General features: G+C 41.2%; 2 protein-coding genes across 2 annotated transcripts in view; both read left to right on the forward strand.

Moving 5' to 3' along the window:
- The window catches only part of SPATS1 (spermatogenesis associated serine rich 1), a 45,076-nt gene extending 32,669 nt beyond the window's left edge, over positions 1 to 12,407 (forward strand). The window contains exons 7-12 of the mRNA XM_006190764.3: positions 930 to 1,057; positions 2,452 to 2,613; positions 6,998 to 7,118; positions 8,228 to 8,290; positions 10,751 to 10,866; positions 11,117 to 12,407. Coding sequence (XP_006190826.1) covers positions 930 to 1,057; positions 2,452 to 2,613; positions 6,998 to 7,118; positions 8,228 to 8,290; positions 10,751 to 10,866; positions 11,117 to 11,145 — 619 coding nt within the window. The 3' untranslated portion in view covers positions 11,146 to 12,407. The remainder of the gene's footprint in view (positions 1 to 929; positions 1,058 to 2,451; positions 2,614 to 6,997; positions 7,119 to 8,227; positions 8,291 to 10,750; positions 10,867 to 11,116) is intronic.
- Positions 12,408 to 16,479: 4,072 nt separating this feature from the next.
- Positions 16,480 to 19,474, forward strand: part of CDC5L (cell division cycle 5 like) — a 36,362-nt gene continuing 33,367 nt past the window's right edge. The window contains exons 1-2 of the mRNA XM_006190713.3: positions 16,480 to 16,776; positions 19,251 to 19,354. Coding sequence (XP_006190775.1) covers positions 16,732 to 16,776; positions 19,251 to 19,354 — 149 coding nt within the window. The 5' untranslated portion in view covers positions 16,480 to 16,731. The remainder of the gene's footprint in view (positions 16,777 to 19,250; positions 19,355 to 19,474) is intronic.

Genomic DNA, 19,474 nt, shown 5'->3' on the forward strand with positions numbered 1-19,474 from the left:
TAATCTACTTTTTTATCTCTATGGATTTACCCGTTCTGAATATTTCATATAAGTGGAGTCACCAATATGTGTCTTTGGTGTTTGGCTTCTTTCATTCAGCCTAATGTTTTCAAGATTCATCTGTGTCTTAACATGTATCATTCTTTTTTTAAAAAAAATTGTGGTAAATGTATATACAACATAACATTTGCATTTTATCCATTTTAAGTGTACAACTCAGTGGCATTAATTACACTCACAATGTTGTGCAACTGTTACTACTATTTTCAAAACATTTTCATCACCCCAAACAGAAACTCTGTACCCATTAAGCAATAATTCTCCCTTCTACCCTCTCCCTGGTTCCTGGTACTCTAATCTACGTTCTGTCTCTAGGAATTTACCTATTCTAGGTAAAGTGGGATCATGCAATATTTGTCCTTTTGTGTTTGGCTTATTTCACTTACCTTAATGTTTTCAAGGTTCATCCATGTTGTAGAATGTATCAGAACTTCATTCCATTTTATGTCTGAATAATATTCCATTGTAGGTAGATACCACATTTTATATACCCATTCATCTGTCAACAGACATTTGGGTTGTTTCCACCTTTGGCTCTGATGAATAATGCCTCAATGAACATCTTATATGAGTATCTATTTGACTCTGTTTTCAATTCTTTTGGGTTTGTGCCAGGAGTGGAATTTCTGGGTTATATGGTATTTCTATGTTTAACTTTCTGACACCAAACTGCTTTTAAGCATGCACCTTTGCATATGTTTCAGTCCCCTCAGATTATGAATAAATAAATATTATACTCATGGACTTTTACCAAGGAGCAATCTTAGTTCTCATCCGTGAGGCCAATTCTAGTGTAAGGTCTATAAGATCAGGTTCTAACTGCTGATTTAAGCACATAGAAGAAGCTAATCCTTCTGCTTCCTCTCCAGCCCTGCTGCAGATTTGGATCTGCTCTCCTCCTCCTCCTCACATTCTGATCACTCCTCTGAAACCTCATTGCCTGAAGTCCCAAAGGATAAATATCCCCAGGAATTCAGCCTGCTTAAGCTGCAGACAAGTGAGTAAGTCATAGATCCTCCTCCACCCACCTCTACACCCAGGGTCTTTCAAGAAGTCTGCCATACTGTTGGGTACCATTCACTGAGGTGCCAGGCATTCAACACACTTCGTCTCTAGTTCTCACAACACCTCTGCTGGGGAGCTATAGTCATGTGTTTTTCAAAAATAATGCCTTTATATAAATGCCTTTATATAAAAACCATAAAACTACTGTAGCAAAAGATTAAAATAATAAAGAAATATTTAGAGTATAAAAACCTCTTCCCCAATATTCTCCAATAATCTTTCCATTCACCCCATAGCTGTGAAGAGTTTGATATATATTCTTCCAGAATTTTGAAACATGTATGTATGTATATATGAATTTATAGATTGTAGTATGCCACCATATTTTCACTAGTAGAAAATAGTATACACATTATTTTCTGCTCAAAGTAAACAGATCATGGACCTCTTTCTGTGTCCATACATGTAGATTTATGTGGCTAATATAGACCTACCCATTTTACAGAGAGGAAACTGAGGCTTGGAGAGATTCAGTCACCCATACAAGTACACGTAGCTAGAAAGTGGAGGGATGGGATTAGTACCCAAAACTTGCCTGCCTCCAAAGCCTGTGTTCCTTCTTGGCCATCAAATAGCCCAAGAGTTTCTCAAGCAACTCTAGAGCTTTTAGGGGATCTTTTATTGTTTAAAATCACTTTAGCAGTTTTACAGGAAGAGTGTCCAATGAGGAAACAGAGACACTGAGAGGTCTAGTAACTAGCCTAAGATGTCACAGTAGGCTTTCTGGTTGGCCTTAATCGCATGCACACATTTCCCCGTGTCACTGTAGTCCACTTATGTGCCATTGTTGCTGCCAGCACCATGTACCATCTGGTTAAGATGCCATGGTTGTCCCGGCGCCTCACTAGTTGATGGGCAGTCTGTTCTTCCTACACACTTGTTAGAGTAAAGGTTGAATCATAGTGCTTATAGAACTATCTCTGAGAGGGTGAGGGTATAGCTCAGTGGTAGAACACATGCTCAGCATGTATGAGGTCCTGGGTTCGATCCCCAGTACCTCTGTTAAAAAAAAAAATACTGTCTCTGAGCTTCCTAACCCTACATCACTTCCAACCATAAAACTGGCTTCATTTTTGCAGGGAAGGATAAAAGGGGGGTGGGGAAAGAGCGCTGTTAGATAGTTTTCTCCGTACTTCCCTTCCTTTGTGCCCTGTCCCACAGAGGCTGACAATACCTCTAATGTAGAACCAGGGAATTATACACATTGATGAAGGTGGTACAGCCAGATAGTGCAGGGGGGGAGGGCGGCTTTCACAACTTTTTGTCCTCCAACTACATTGTGAGGCTGGGAGCATTGTTGATGGGAGGATCTCTGATGTCCTGCAGAAGATGGACAACGTCCTGAGTGGACATTTTACCCGAGGTTTAGCAGCAACCTCCACACCTACCATGTTGGAAAGCAGTGCTTCTTTAATGGAGTCTTCCTTGGCAACCGGAGGTCTCTGTCAGAGAGGACAGTGGAAAAGTGCTTTGGAAGGAAGAAATACGGTAATATTTTCCTCCCGGACCTTAACTGTGCAATGCCTGAAAATAGTTGTGAGTCGTGATTCTGCAGGCCCAGCATCCCGTGGCTGGGGGCAGCCCTGCCAGGTTACCGTGTCACCCTAAGGCAGCCAGGAAGATAGGAAAGTGAAGGGGATGGTTGGCAGGCTGCACTTTTTGGCAAAGAACTCACACCATATGCTGATCCACATTTCTGTTTTTCTCTGAATTTCATAAAATGCTAATGTGACATTCAAGTCATCAGATAAGTTCTCTCAGATGCTTATTAATAGAAACCTTCATTGAAGCCCGAAGAAAATAATTTACGTTTCAGTTAGATGCTGCCTGTCACATGCGTTTAAATCATACTTTAGATTCCTCTCAAGGAAAACATCCGTAAACCTTAGCCTGAAGTGCATGTTGTTATTTCATAGCTTACTTAATTGAGATGAGAAGATGTATATCTTCAGTTTGTAAGTTGTCAAGTTCTTTGTCCCAACCTACCCATCATAGATTTATTGAAAGACCCTAAAGAGTTGCTGAGTATCAAGGGACCATTTAGGGCACGCTCTTCTACAGAAATACCTGTGTAGGAGTCAGCCATTGCTTCAGGGAAGAATAAGATTGCTGTAGCAAGAATGCAAACAGAAAGAAATAGGAAGTTCTCATTTTCGAGTTTTTGGTTAGACTTTGAAGCTCATAGCAGATACAGATACTTCTGGAAACCAAGGCTTTTTTTTTTTTAATCCAAAGTTGGTTCCTTTTTATTGACAAGTATTTTCCATGATATGGATACACCACATTTTGTTTAACCAGACCTGCTGTAAAACATTATTATTGCTTCTGTATTTTTAGTTATTACAAATAATGCTTTTATAAACAATCATGTACAAGTTTTCATTTCTCTGGGATAAATGCCCAGGAGTACAATTGCTCCCAAATGCTGGAGAGGATGTAGATAACTGGATCTTTTATACATTATTGGAAGGCTTTTGTTTGGCTAGAGGAGACACCAAAAGCCAGGCTAGAGGAGATGGGAAAGCAGTCACTGATATGGGGACTTTGAGGAGCCCTGCATCCTGCCCGACTCCTGAGGATCAAAATCTAGCAGTGATCAGAAGTGCATCTACCTGGGGCTTCCCCTCACAGTGTAGCTGGGGGAAGACCTTGAGCTTCAAACTGAAGTGGCTTCTGGCCTGACCCGGAGCAGGAAAGTAATAATAGCTGTGGAGGTTTGGGCAGAAAGCCAGCCTCAGGGTCTCACCAGGAGACGTGGAAGAATAGGAGCATTTCTGTGCATTGTAAAGACTGTGGCCATTAGTACCGAGAGCAAGAGAGAGCAAGCTGGGAGAGCTGGGCTTACAGCTGGCATGCCGGGGGCAACGGTGTGACGCATAGTAAACCATCAGGCAAGAGATCATCTAAGAACAGATTTATGCTTCACCTGGTGCATTGGAGAGGAAGATGACTTCTAGAGGAGAGGAGGATGACTTCCAAAGGATCGGACTTGATGACACATTTTAGCGGACAATAGAAATAGATGCCACGTCTCAGAAAGTAGCAGCTACCAGTGTGGTTTGCAGACAGTGAGCCAGGACCCAAAGCCCTCCACTAAAGCTTTGATGTCATGTAAGCCTGCTGTGCACACCCCTACTTCCCACTCCTTACTGGGATACAGCCATAGGGTAGAACAGGAAGGATTTACTTAGCTGGTTTAAATCTGAAATAACTGAGAAAAATCAAGAAGGGACCAGGTTTAGCTGTATATTACTTAGGCATGCTCTTGGCCACAAGTAAGAGAAAAATCAAATTATCAGAGGCTTAGATCATAAGATATTTATCATGCAATGAACAAGAAGCTTTGGAATCTTGGTGACCTGTATGGTCTGGTTGCCGAACGATGTTGTCAAAGATACAGGCTCATTTTGTTTTTTTGTGTTATTATTCTTCTGAGTGTTGGTTTTTTTTTTTTTTTTTTTTTTTTGTCTTCATGCTTGTCACCTTATGTTCATAAGAGAACTGTTGCAGTCCCAAGGATCATGTTTTTATTCAAGACGTGAAAAAGAAAAATCTCTTGTTGCCTTCCCCTTTTAGAAGGAAGGAAAAGTTTTCCCATATGGTCCTTGGGAGACTTCCTTCCACTCATGTCTCACTGGCCAGAACTGGGCCAACTATAAGTATATATCAAAAGTAAATGAGGAGGTGGGTATAGCTCAAGTGGTAGAGCACATGCTTAACATGCACAAGGTCCTGGGTTAAATCCCTGGTACCTCCATTTAAAAAAAAAAAAAAAAAAGACTTAAGAACTGGTTGTGACCCTCCAGCACTTTCTCTTTCTCTTGCTATGGCAGCCTTAACCTTAACCTTAAGTCATAAGGCGAAGAAGGAAAAAGGTCCTTTAGTCGCTGCTTGGAAGGGAGCTACCCTTGAGAGCTGCTGAATCCACAGTGAACTTTGCAAGAGAAAGAAGTAAACACCAATGATTGAGCTGCTGAGATTTCAGGGATTGTTTGTTACTGCAGAAGCCATCCTATTCTGACTGATCCAATATGCTGTACCATAGGAGGCCTATACAAGAGAAAAATTATGTTTTCAGATCTGTTTCCCTACAACCTATGACCATAGACCATTTTGTTCTTCCTTCTATGGCAACAAATTAGGCCTTAAGGGAGCTCCACCAGTGGCTTGATCATAGCTGATGGCTTAGAGTCAACCATTAATTACACATATTTTGATTGACCTTTTTCTATTATAAATGTGTTGAATTCCAGTTCAAAATGGCAGCTGACTGGTGGTCCCTGATGCTGCCTCTCCATCTTGTCCAAGAAAGAATGAGGAGAGAGAGAATTTCACAAAGGAAGATGTGTCCAGTGTCAAGCTTAGCAGTATCAAGTATTGCTGTGAGATCAAGGAAGAGAAGAAATAAAAAAAAGAATCATCACATTTGATGCTTAAAGAAGCCATTGAACAACATCACCTAGGAAGCAATTACACCAAAACAAATCAAGCCTACAGAGCCAAACATCAATTTACAGGAAATACCTAGGACAGAGGAACCCATTAAATGGTACCAAGGGGTGAAATCAGCAGAATCTCAACTGCGGCAAACTCTACAGAACAAATGACCTAGTTTCTTCATCAAATAAGTTGCAAGGAAAAAAGGGAGGGAGGACCTATATATTCAAAGAGACTTAAGACACATCAACTGATTGCTGTGTGGATCTTATTTGGATCCTGATTTGAACAAACTATAAACATTTTTAAATTGTGGCATTCATGAGACAATTGGATATTTGAACACTGATTGAATATTTGATGAGATAAAGGAACTTTTTTTTAAGATATGAGAAAGGTATTATGGTCATGTTGATAAAAATAATCCTTATCGATCAGAGGCACATACTGGTATATTCACAGCTGAAATTATATGAGGTCTGAAACTTGCTTTAAAATAATCCCTGAGGGCAGAGGAGGGTAAAGATGAAACAAGATTAGTCACGTGTTGACAGTTGAAGTTAAGTGATGGGAACATCAGGTTACATTACGCTTTTCTCCCAAACTTGGCACATGTTTGAAAATGTCCCTAATAAAAAGTTTTTCTTTGTAAGAAAGGTAGAGTTGGGGTTACCACTGGAGTAGGGGGAAGAAAAGATGCTGTATTCAGGGAGAGGCCTATTGGAGGCTTCAAATATAAAGAAAATATTCTATTTCTTAAATGGAGTGAGACGCACCCAAGTGCTTGTGATATTTTATTCTATATATTCAATAAATACTTCATAAACATACCTTTGCATTTACTCAATATTTATGAAAACAAGAAAAAGGAAGGAAGGATAAAAAAACACAAAATTGAGGATAATGTTTACTTTTGAGTTAGGAGGGAAGTGATGGGTGAGGGCTGGGATTTGGATCATCATAATAATCTCATTTACTTTTTGAAAATATTTTATTTATTATTGTATTACTTAATTATTTTATTTTGGCGGGGAAGGTATTTAGGTTTATATATTTTTAGAGGAGATTGCTTTATAGGAGTCAAGGATTCAGTGTGCACTAATGCTCAGGAGTGAAAAGATTTCAACATTGCGGATACCTCTGATTCACTTTTCATTTTAAACCAAAACATCCCATCCAGACGTAAGCTATTCTTCTTTCCCAGGTTGAGGCAATCATAACAACACCTTTATAAAAATGTCTCAAACACAGGCTCACACTTTTGTCTTCATCTCCTCAAAACGAGACAATCACAAACAGAACATTAAGACACCTACATGTACCTCGCAATAAAACACTAAATTATCCTATTTCCATTGTCATGTTGATACTTACAGCAAATCTGTGGCTCATCTTCAGCCCTTCTTATGATTTTGTTTTTAAACATCATTCACAGATATTGATCCCAGGAATGGAATCCCGAAGTTAACTCCAGGAGATAATCCATACATGTACCCAGAACAGAGTAAAGGCTTCCACAAAGCAGGATCAACTCTCCCACCGGTGAATTTTTCAGTGTAAGTGTATGTTAATAGTTAAGTTATTTACTTAACTTTAAAGGAACTGTACTTTTCTCTACTACATATAAATTATATTTTGCAAGGGTTAAATCTCAACAAGACATAGATGGTGACAATTCCTAAAAAAGTCCATATCTAGTTCCTTAGTGTATGCACACATGTTTATGTGTAATTGAAACCATACACAGGATGTTCAGTTTTCATACTGAATCAGATTGTTGGTTAGTGGCTACTGTTTGAGTTGACTTACTTTGGAAGCATTGAGGAGAAATTAAAAAGAAAAATAGTTGATGTGGTACCTTAGAAACATTATTTAAAAATGAATCATGTTCTGAACAAAACAAAAACACTAATTTGAAAAGATACATGCACCCCAGTGTTTGCAGCAGCATTATTTACAATAGCCAATATATGGAAACAACCTAAGTGTCCATCAACAGATGAATGGATAAGGAAGATGTAATACATGTATACGATGGTATACTACTCAGCCGTAAGAAAGAGTGAAATTTTGCCATTTGCAACAACTTGGATGAACTTGGAGGGTACTATGCTTAGTGAAAAAGTCAGACAAAGACAAAGACTGTATAATATCACTTATAAGTGGAATCTGAAAAATAAAACAAACCAGTAAATATAACAAAAAAGGAACAGACTCACAGATATATAGAGAACAAACTAGTGGTCACAGTGGGGAGAGGGAAGGGGGAGGAGCAAGATAAGGGTAGGGGATTAAGAGATACAAACTACTATGTATAAAATAAATAAGCTACACGGATGTATTGTACAGCACAGGGAATATAATCAGTATTTTGTAATAACTATAAATGGAATATAACCTTGAAAAATTATCAATCATTATGTTGTACACCTGAAACATATAATATTGTAAATCAACTATACCGCGATAAAAATTAATTATGTTTGATTTAATGATCTTTACTAAAAATGGTAAAAGATAATAAGAATTATCGTCCTTAACGGGTTTGAAGCCCATACGTGACAATTAAAACCAGGAGATAAGACAATTTATTGAACACACAATGTAATGACCTCTTTGCCACAGGAGCCGTACCGGTTTTATGGTTGCCTTTTCTGTTTTTCAGAGTGCCTTATGAAAAGAAATTTGATACATTTATTCCACTTGAGCCTCTTCCACAAGTTCCCAAGTGAGTTCTCTCACCATGTTTTATATTCTCCTATCTTTATGAAAATATCAATCATTATTTTTCTCCTATGGAGGAGGTCATAGACTCCTAACGCATATGGACCTTTTGAGTCCCCGCAGGTGGGTGGGACAAGCTGTAGAGAGGAGTTCTGGTGAGACACTCTAAGGGTAAGTGCCTGTGAAGTCTGGCAGCTGGGCTGCTCACGTCTTAACAGATGTGATTGGCCGACTATCCGACGCCCTGTGCTGTGCTAGGTGTGCACTATGATGGGTTTTATATGCAGTGAAAAGTCAGGGCTTCTGTTTTCTAAAATGTAAGAGTTTGTTGGAAAAGAAAGACATATACTTAAATGAGTGCAGGCAGGAATGGTGGTTAGAGTTGGACGAGGCAGAGCGCAAGCCATTGGAGTATTCCTGTATTTGAGGGAGGTACCATGCCTCTGATCTTACATTTTAGCTCAGCTCCATTCTGAACCTTATAAATTTTGATATGTAGGTTATCTTTATTTTTAAAGAATTCTGCACTTTGTGTTGGTGTTTTCCTTTTGACTAAAGAATTACTTGATAGAAAGATTTTGAATTTCCAGGAGAGCTTTTTGGTTTTTATTTTGTAATTCGTTTTTACTTTTATCACCTTGCCATCAGAAAATGTTGTTTTTATTATTTTTACTTTATGGAACTTATCAAAGTTTTCCTTGTGATCTAATATGCATTTAATTTGGGGACTCTCTCCATATGCATTTGAAAGTGCATTCTATTTCATCAGGATGCAAAGTTAGATGCATACCCAGAAGATTTATCTAATTGATTATTCTGTTTAGCCCTTGTGCTTCCTTACTCATTTTTATCCATTAGCTTTGTCCACTTGGATTAAGAGTTGGTGTGTCAAAATGTCCAAATATTACTGTGTTTATTGTTAATGGTTATGTTTTATAATATAAAAATATTTTAAAATTGAAAATATAAATTTTATTTTATAAAAAATATATAAATATTTTTATATGATAAAATATAACCATTAACAATAGTAGCAATTAACAAAATTGTTAATTGTAGTCATTAGCATATAAAAACATCTTTCTTTTTCTCATTTCTTTCTTTTTGTCCTATATCATACCTTGCCAGATATTAAGGTTACAACTCTTATTTTGTTTTGTTTGCATTTAATTAATATGCTTTTGCCCATTCTTAGACTTCCAGATCACTTTATTTTAGGTCTGTCTCTCAGACATAGAATTGGGACTTTGCTTTGTGAGCCAATTTGAAATTTTTCTTTAACAGGCGAATTAAGGACATTTGCATTTATTGACCTGACAGATTTGATTTCAATTCTATTATAGTAGTTTCTGTTACATGTATTATGTGTATTATATTAATATTTACCCTGAGTATTTCACTGTTTTTTAATTATTTCAATTAAAGTTAAAAATTATTTCTTCAATGTTTAGAAATGCATGTGTTTTTATTCTTCTGGTTCTTCATGCTGATATCTTTCTATATTGCCCTTTGTCCTGCTTTTCTTACTTGGGCTTCTACTACTGGGTTGCCAGCTTTAAATTATAACCTGGACTCCCACCTATAACTATGTGTGGTAGTCCTCCTCTTCCTTCTTACAGGCACTTCCCTACCTCCAGCAGGTTTATCAGAGTATTTTCCTAATCATGGTGCATTTCTCCCTAAAAATATGAAAATTCTAGCTGCCAAAAGATGAGAACATTCGTCATCTTCCTGCTCTGACTCATCCAAGGAGCCACACTTCCTGGTACCTCTTGGAACACATACAGTGCAGCCCAGCATATGACCTTTCAAATCTCAACAGACTTGGGAGGATGCTGGTGTCTGCATTAGCTGAGGTCCTGGCAGAAAGCTGAAGGCATACTCAGCTGGGATTCTGAACTGTTTACTGATGTGTGGGCAGGTTGAGAGAACTCAGGTGGGAGGGCGAAGCATCCAGGGGCCCCTGACAGTGAGATTCTCTTACTACTCCTCAGTCTAAACAGCAGGAAGGGGCTCATGGTTCACAGGGCAGTGGGAGACAGAGAAGGGCTGTTCACAAGGAGTCGTGGCAGGGGAGCATGCAGCCGCTCTGGAACTGGGCTACCTGGGGAGATAGGGTGGGAATCGAGGAGCCTGATGAGACACACCCCAACCTCTGTCTTTCCATCTTCTGATCTCCTGTTGCCTCCTGTTAGTCAAGCCTGGCTCAAAAGTGGAGACAGGGAGGAGTCAAAGTGGTTCAGCACGGGGTCAGCTTCCTGGGCAGAGAAGGACACGAAAAAGATCTGAGTTTGTAGGGGGAGGGCAAATGGTGACAACTAACACGGTGTTTTCTTTTGACACTTGTCCCCAAAATTGGAGACCTTCTTACTTTTAGAGGATGTACTGTCTTGTCTGCTGAAGGTGTTTGTAGCATTTGCATGGGAGACCAACTCAAACTCAGGGTGGTGTTTTCTTCCCACAGCTTGCCTTTCTGGGTGAAGGAGAAGGCCAACAAGCTGAAGAATGAGATACAGGAAGTCAAGGAACTTGACAATTGGCAGCCAGCGGTCCCCTTGCTACAGAGTTTGCTCCCTGCTGGTGGGTTAGAGAACCTTCAAAGAATAGTATAAAAGCCTGGAGGCGAGCCCGGAAGAGCAGGATTTTGAGAGGCTTTGCAGTGGAGAGGAGAGAGGCAGTGCCTCTCTGGGAGTGGATGGTGTCCTTTGCCCCGAGGTGGCCCCTGGGCAGATGATGTCATGGCCATGGCCATGTCACCATCGAGTGTGTGGTTGAGAACTGTTGGTCTGGTCATGGAGCACAACCTTTAACTCTGTGCCTCTATCCACAGGTTCTTTGGACTTTCAGAAACAATCCTGAGAAGAAACAAGTCCAGAAAGTATGCACTGACTGTCCTCTGAGAGCCTCTAACCATTGACTACTTCTGTCAGTGTAACTGTTCAAAATCCAGTGTTGGACTGGGATGCAGAATCACCTGTGTTTTGCCCTTTTATAACTTTACATTTTGAAAACTTTCAAACTTACAGAAAATTTGTTAGAGTTGTACGACAAACAAATACCTACATGTTCTTCACCTAGAGTCTACATTTGTTAACGTTTGTCCAAAATTGTACACATTCTCTCTTTTTCTCATATTATTACTATTATTATTTTGCTCAGTTATCTGAGAATGAGTGGCAGGCATCCTAATACACCTATACACTTCAGTATGTATCTCCTAAGGCCAAGGGTAAACTAACAGTCACAATACAAATATCAAATTCAGGGAATTTAACGTAGATATGATACTACTCAAATAAGATCCACATTCAGTTTTATTCAGTTAAATTTAGTTTTCTAAGGATGCCCTCGAATCAGTGTTAAAATGCAGACATTATGTGAGCTTTCATTAATTTTGATAAAACTATTCTCATTTTATTCATCCTTTTTGAGATTTTTATCTACAGTTCACTTGGTACTAGTCAGAAAAATGTGCAGGCTGGATCTCCACCAGGTAATTAATCCTGCTGCTTCATCCCCCACTTCAGCATTGTTTGTCTACACAGTCACGCAGGAGAAGAGCTCAGTGAGCCCCAGTCATGAGTCTTAGGGCCTCTCATCGATCAGGCAAGAAGCAGACATTTAGAGGAAAAACTGGGAATGAAAGCCAACCCTTAACAGTCAGGCTGTGACTCTCAGCATTTTCATAGTCCATTTCCTTGTCCACTAAGGAGACCCCCTACCCTTCCCGGTTGGCTAATGAGAGCTGCAGATCTGGTCTTCCCAAAACCTTAAAGTGGAAAGAGAGAATTGGGGACTATGCTGAGACTCATAGTACCCAAGGCGTGAGACATGATTTCTTTTCCCCGTCAAAGCGTTCTCTCCAGATGCAGCCACAGTGAATGAGGCAGGCTTAGAACACAGTACATGTTTGCTTTCTTCATACGTTGCCTTAGACCAATGAGCAGAGAACATGTTGGCTACCATCAGCAACTGTGCCCAACCACTCCTTGGGATGGCATCAGCCTACCCCTGTGCTCATGCTCTTGCCCCTGGGACGCAAGGCCCACCCCTACCCCCAACAAAACCCAGAAGAGAAAAGAAAACCAAATAATTTAAAAAAGTAAAAAAAGTTGCCAGCAGGTTTTCTCTAATACATCAACTTAAGAAAAAAAATTTTTTGTATGCTTCTATTACTTAAAATATAACAAAATCCACCTGTGTGGGTGAATAATGGGGAACACGATACAGACACAAAAGAAGCTTTTGCAGGGATTTCTGGGTGGGATTATCTAGGTGGAACAGGAAACTACTCTCAGAAGGTACTCGTGTTTTGGAGGGAAGGAGTCCTACACAGTAAAGGTACTGAGAAAAGCAACCAAAATATAGTTTCAGAAGATGTGTTGCTAGCAGTCTCTAGATTTCAAGGACATCTATATAATTCCTATATGCTGCTCAAAACCAGAGTAGTGATGATTAATAATAATAAAAAAAAAACTATTAAATGACTGAATTTCTGGAGTTGCAGGCCACTTTCCATCCCCTGGAAGTCAGGGCAGTTTTCACTGGATCTGGGGTTCTCTGTGGGTACCCATCAGTGGCCAGGCCTTCTTCCACAGCACTCCTAACAGCTGATATGTGAAACCTTCCACTGCCAGCTTTGGCCAGGACATATGCGCACATGCATGCATGTTTTGGGGGGAGTAAGGCATAGACAGAGGCCACATGGGAAAAGTATGTGAGTGTCATGGCCATTCCAGCTCTCTTATTTCTAGGCACAGGAGGTTGGACCTGTTAGACATGAAGGTCCCCTTCACTTCCCTTTAGGTTCTTTGGTAGATAAAAACGTGTGTGTGTGTGTGTGTGTGTGTGTGTGTGTGTTCATCTCTTACTTCCAATAACTGAGGTTTGCAGGTTTAATAGAAACAACCTGCACAGGACACGGACAAGTAAATTCATTGGACTGACCGCTTCACATCGCACATGAGGTCTTCTAATTTCAGGTCCTGGGAAAAAAAGGAAAATGGCCTCTGTGGACTGGAGGGAAAATTATGTTTTCAAGCTAGTGGCACTGAAGTCCAAATAAGCTAAATGAAGACAATTCCAAGGCTGTTTCTATAGTCTCTGTGCTCTAAATTACCAAAATATTAAGATACTAGCATCTAAACGTTTACAGCTCCACAAACGATTTATGAGTGTTTTGTAGGATTCCATTCATTGCCTGCATTTCTAGGACGAGGTACTCAGTTTGGTTAGGCTGTTTCCTTTTGCTCTCAGCCATTTGGTCTTCAAAAGCTAGGGAGGTAAAAGCCTTGTTTATAAGATTTGACTTGGTGAAGGGTTTTAGAGTTGGAGCTCCTCAGGATCATGCCACTGACTGACAGGCTTTTCTTTCCTGGCTGGAAAATGAGGAGACGGTGATGCCTCGACCCGGAACTGAGCTGTGGGCCAGACGTGGGATGGAGCACCTTTTAGCGCTAGCCAAGTTCCCGGTGGACTCTGGGAAATGACTAGGGACCCATTTTGAGATGCCTGGTGTCCTTCCAATGCTGGGTAACTCCTTGAGGGGTGAGGCGGCCACTCCTGACTTGAGAAGTCAACACTGAGGCTCCCAAACTTGAACTTCGTAAGAAGTACATGAAAATTAAACATTTCTTGGTGTGTGTGGAGGGACTCAGCCTTATATCAAATAAGCCAAAATTCCCAATGGGTTGTTTTCTGAGGAAATGTGTCTGTTTCCACCAAATATGGAGAGGACATAGGAGCAGCTGCCAATGGTGATGGTGTGAGCATGGGTGTGGTCATCTGGCTAGAAATAGGTTCCACTGGCTGGGCGCAGTGTGGGCTGGAGTGAAAAACCAGGGTTCTCTCAGAAACAGGACAGAAGGAATACATGAGGTATAATTATACTAGAAATCATTTGTTGTTTATTTAAAGTTCAAATTTAACTGAGTTCTGTATTTTTATTTGCTAGATCTGGAAACCAGACATTAACTACCTGAGGATTTTCTAAATGGGACGGAAGGGCTTATGGGTGGCAATCTGGTAGATAGGATAGGGCTGGAGGACCTGTCTTGACATTGTATTTGCAAAGCGGCACAGTATTTCTACTTAAATTCCATCTGTTTATTTGGAGAGATGATGAAGATTATGAGGGTGGCTAATCCCAGCCCCTCCTCACCATGCCTTGATGTCATGGGCTTTTGGCCCTAATTTTAGCTCTTTCCTGCAGTTTCTTGATGGTAAAAAAAACTGGACAAGAGGGAAACTAGAATTTTGATGGGACATGCTTTACAGTCAAGGTTGCCTTGGGGAGCTTTTAACAGGGCTGCTCTGTCCCAGTGGGCCAGCTGGTTGTACAACACATGCCCCTAAAGGGGCGCAATTCATATCATAGGCATGGGAGATATAATTTTCTTGTAGTAAGTGTCTTATTCTCAAAACATCAGTATTTTGTGACGTTTCCCAGCAGCTATGAATAAAGTGCCTTGAGAAAGGGGCACCTTGTTCTAGTTGGTTAAAAATGTGACATTTGGGGTAAAGGTGGTCCTGAGTGGGAAGGAGAAGCCATCATCATGGGCTCTTGGAATGTTAGCTCTGAAATGGTTCCTGAGAGAGGACTGGTTCAGCTCTGGATTTGTTAGGAATCTTGCTTACAAATAATAGAAACCCGACTCCAACTGGCAAAAGCTGAAATGGGAACTAATCACTAGAACTCAGGGACAGGGAAGCACTGAGGACTGAGGAACATACTGGATCCAGGGGCTGTGGCACAGTCAAGACCTACCTCTCTCTCTATACTCTCTTCCCTGCTCCTCTCAATGCCCCTGGGACCCGCTTTCTTACTTTCTTCTTCTATATGCTACAACACACGGTGGCAGACAACTCCTGGGTGTCACATGTTAGAGACTTATCGGTCAGCAGAGATGAGTTGCAGTGTCAAAATTCCTGGAAAGGAGGCTTAACTGGCTTACCTTTGATCAGGTCAATCAAATGGCCAGTGTGTATGTGAGAGAGAGAGAGACAGAGAGAGGGAGAGAGAGGCACTAACCACAGCAACTGAATGGATGTTGGGATAGGGTGGACAGAAAATAATGGTAACACATCCTATAGAGAAGCGTTGCAAACAGAGGCCCAGAGAAAATGGCCTGTTGCCTGTCACACAACCAGTTGACAGGAGAGAGAGGATTGGACCAACATTTTATATGGCAAAGTTTCTGTGTTCTTCATAATCCAACACTGTCATCCAACAAAGTAGTGATTTTATTGACACAGTTTCCTATTTCAAGGCAAATAAATAAACAAACCAGCCCCCAAAATCCAATCAGAAAATTCCATAGCTCTTTCAGAAGAGGCAAATGGAGAAATGAAATATAAGGAGAAAGGCATTATATAAAAAATACTCAGGGTGTTTCTCAGTCCACTAATATTTCATACCTTCCAGGCTGGTGTCAAAGAGATGTTTTTGAATGGTGAAGGAAACTTGAGTGAGTAATTGGGAAGTGGAATGGCAGTTTGGCAATCCCTACTACATTGGGTTTTAGGTATGTCAATTAATATGCCCCTCAAATTTATGATGCAGGAATTGTTAACTCCATTCTTCAGATGAGGAAACTGAGATTCAGCAAGGTTATTACCCAAGCTAATTAGAGAACCAGACCGAGTATGTCTAATACCAGTGCCTACTGATGGTAACTCTTTACTATTAATCCATAGAGACTGAGTAGATTTGAGTGAAAAACTCTGGTAAGACATTTCTGCGAGTTTCTCGGACAACCACTGATCACTTGTGGTTGTCCTTGTAATAACAGCTGCCACTTTTGTGAACACTTATGTATCAGATACTATGCTAGGTTTACCATCATATTTAATCCTTAGGACAACCCTATGAAGTTGGTACATTATTATTTCCATTATACAGGTTAGGAACTTTAGGCTTAAATAAGCTATTGCCTTTTCTTGAGTATTCTGTGAATGAATTCCCATTAGTTAAATGCCTAATATTAAAGTAATAAATGAACAAAGTTCTTTTTAGATCAGCAGGGTGGGCTACACGCGAGACGGTCCCACGCTCTACCACTAGGTGACGTCACGACTAGTCCCAGTACTATACTTCCTGCCAAGAGCCACCGCCGTTATCTCGCGAGAGCCGTGGTTTCCTCCAACCAGTTTTGGGCTTGTGCGCGGCGTAGGGCGCTTTGGCGAGGGTGGTTTAATGGTTTCCCGTCAGTTTTTCTAGAACGGAGCTTTAACAACTGGGCACTTAACTTCCTTTCAGCCACTCGAGTTCTCGCGAGACTTGCTAGTGGGCCCGCCCCCCCTTATACCTCTTGCGCCTGCGTAGATCTCTTCAAAGCAGAAGGTCGCGCTTGGAGGAAGTGGCGGCTTTGGGTCCCGTGGCCGTAGCGCCGTTAGTTCTTCTCTGTAGCTCCACTCGGCCGCTTGCCGAGCCACCCTGCCGCCAAGATGCCTCGAATTATGATCAAGGGGGGCGTGTGGAGGAATACTGAGGTAAGTCCCCTTTTCCCGCCGTCCGCTGCCCTCCGCCCCTCCGACTCCTGATGCGCACGCGCGGAGGTCGGGGAGGCGGGGAGGTTGCCTGCGGGGTCTGCGTGGGGGGCTGTGCGGGGCCAACCCTCTGGGCCTTTACCTTGTGCCCAGTCCTGCGTTTTCTGAGCACCTCCAGGACAGGGACCGTGGTTTAACAACATGACTACCTGCTGGGCATTCGTTAGGCCCTCAGGGAACATTTGTTGAATTGAGGACGCGCCCTCCGCCCTGGTGAACTCGGTGTGGAAAGGGGAGACAGGACAACAGCGAGAGTCTGGGGCACCCCCGTTCCCCACCCCAGGCGCCGTGCCTCTCTCTGATACTCAGAAATAAAGACGTGCTGTTGCCACAACTTTGTTTTTTTCTTTGACTTTCTGGCAGAGGGGAAGCACTTTGAGTGCCAGATTCTAAGAGCCCGTTTATGTCCGCATCCCTCATTATCTGTTATCAAAGCATAACTTGTCCGCCCTCCCGACAGATCCCAAGGCCTGTCTCTTCCTGTCACTACGCTTCAGCCTGGACAGAAGCCAGTTAGGACAAACAGATAGGCCTGTGGTAGTCTCTTTGCTTCCAGAAATGTAGTTTATGGTGAGCCAAAGGATAGCAGAGGGAGTAAAATAGAAATAAGGTTTTAGAGCACTTTGTGTTTATAGTGCACTGAATTTATTTATTAGTTTCCCAAGCACACCATGTCTTTTCATATTCTGTGTCTTTTTACATCTTGTGCCTTCTTGGAATATCCTTCTACAACTTAGCACCTGTCTGACCCTCTTTCGAAAACCAGTTCAGAAACTCTTCTGGAATTTTTGCCTGTTCACCCTGTGAAAAGTAGTTGAACCCACAGTGGTCCCATTACTCCTCTTTCATCCATTTGTTATAGTTTGCTTTGTCTTTCTGCAAGCATCACATTCTTCTATGTGATGCTAGGTAAGTTTCTTAACCTCTCAGAGCCTAAATTTTCTAACAGGGATGATAATAATACCTATCTCTCTTGAGGATTAAATGAGTCACTGCATTTGTAACGTTTAGAACAGAGTCTGGTACATGGTAGTCTTCCAGTAAGTGTGAGTTGCTATTTATTTTCCCCAGAAGACAGCACTGCAAGAAGACAGGACTAGATCTTGTTATCTCCAGAACCTAGGACAGTAACAAAATTTGCTTGGCAAATGTTTGCTCAATGGCTCTAGTAGGGTCAGTAACTGCTATATGTACTTAGTTGAAGATGTGATTAAATATAACAGTACTCCAACGAAGTTACAAATAAAGTCAGTGTCATCCTTGCCTCACAGCTTGCATAGAAGGACCTAGGCTGTTTAAATTGGAGAAGAGATGACTTATGGGGAAGAGACAGATGTACAAAATCAAGCAATAGCAGGATTCCTATGCAGTGGCCAAAGCCCTGCAGTCTTTTTCAGTCTCTGATGTTGAGGGTGTGGAATGGCATGGAGTGGCTCATGTATGAGGCATGTAGCTCTAGTTCAATGTGGAAAAAAGTCTAAAAGTTACATGCCCCAAGTGCATTCATCTTTGGCTCTAATATCACTGGTGTCTGTGGTTTAGCTTGCGGGGCTCCCCTGGGATTGGTGAATTCCGTATTGAATGGGTGCCCTGGTGAGATAGTATATAGAGACTGGGGGAGGCTGGAGGCAGAGTTGACTGGTGAGTTAGGGGAGAAACATTTAATTCTTAGGTTAGACGTGAGATGTGGATTCTTGGGTCAGAGTGGGGAGAAAATGCCGTTTGTAAGCTGGAGGCAAGAAGCCTGGATTGGAGACTAGAGTCACTAGAGTCTTGACTTGCTTCTTTATAGAGTTTTGTGTTTTGTTTTTTGTTTTGGCTGGGGTAGGTATTTAGGTTTATTCATTGACTTATTGTTAGAGGAGGTACTGGGGATTGAACCCAGGACCTCATGCATGCTAAGCACACGCTCTACCACTTGAGCTATACCGTCCCCCCTTGACTTGCTTCTTGAGGGCTGTGTGTGTCTTATTTAATTCTCTTTCCCTAAAGTACACAAGACCTGGTATAAGGTTGATGCTAGAGAATGTTTTTTGAATGTATGAATGAATGAATGAGCGAGCCATATCCTTTTGAAGAGAGCGACAGCCACACATTGGGGAATCCTTTTTTAAAATCTGTCAAGTAAGGTTTCTCAGATTGGACTGTACCCACTCCCAGTGATTGAGGGGGCGTTGTCTGTAAGGGAGGGTAGGATGTCCTTCTAAGGGATTTCTTAATTTCTTTCATTTTGCTGATGCTAGATTGCTGTTTTTTATTATCATAATGAAGTTTTGTACTTAAAAAAAAACCTAGGATATATGTGCGTGTTTATATTTCTCTTTGTAGCACAAAGCTGTTAGAGTTAATTTAAGTTTTGTCTTTTCTCACTTGGAGTTTTGTGATTGAATACACTGTTTTTCTTTGACAATTTTTAGGATGAAATCCTGAAGGCAGCAGTAATGAAATATGGGAAAAACCAGTGGTCTAGGATTGCCTCACTGCTGCATAGAAAATCAGCAAAGCAGTGTAAAGCCAGATGGTATGTACCAGTTAATGAGCAGAAAATAGAAAATGACCTTAATTATGATGAGGAAAATACCAGTTCTTTGAACCTTACCAAAGAAAGCAAGCATTGTGATACAATAAACTATGGAGTGGG

This window comes from Camelus ferus, chromosome 20, assembly GCF_009834535.1.
Source record: "Camelus ferus isolate YT-003-E chromosome 20, BCGSAC_Cfer_1.0, whole genome shotgun sequence".
Lineage (NCBI taxonomy): Eukaryota > Metazoa > Chordata > Mammalia > Artiodactyla > Camelidae > Camelus > Camelus ferus.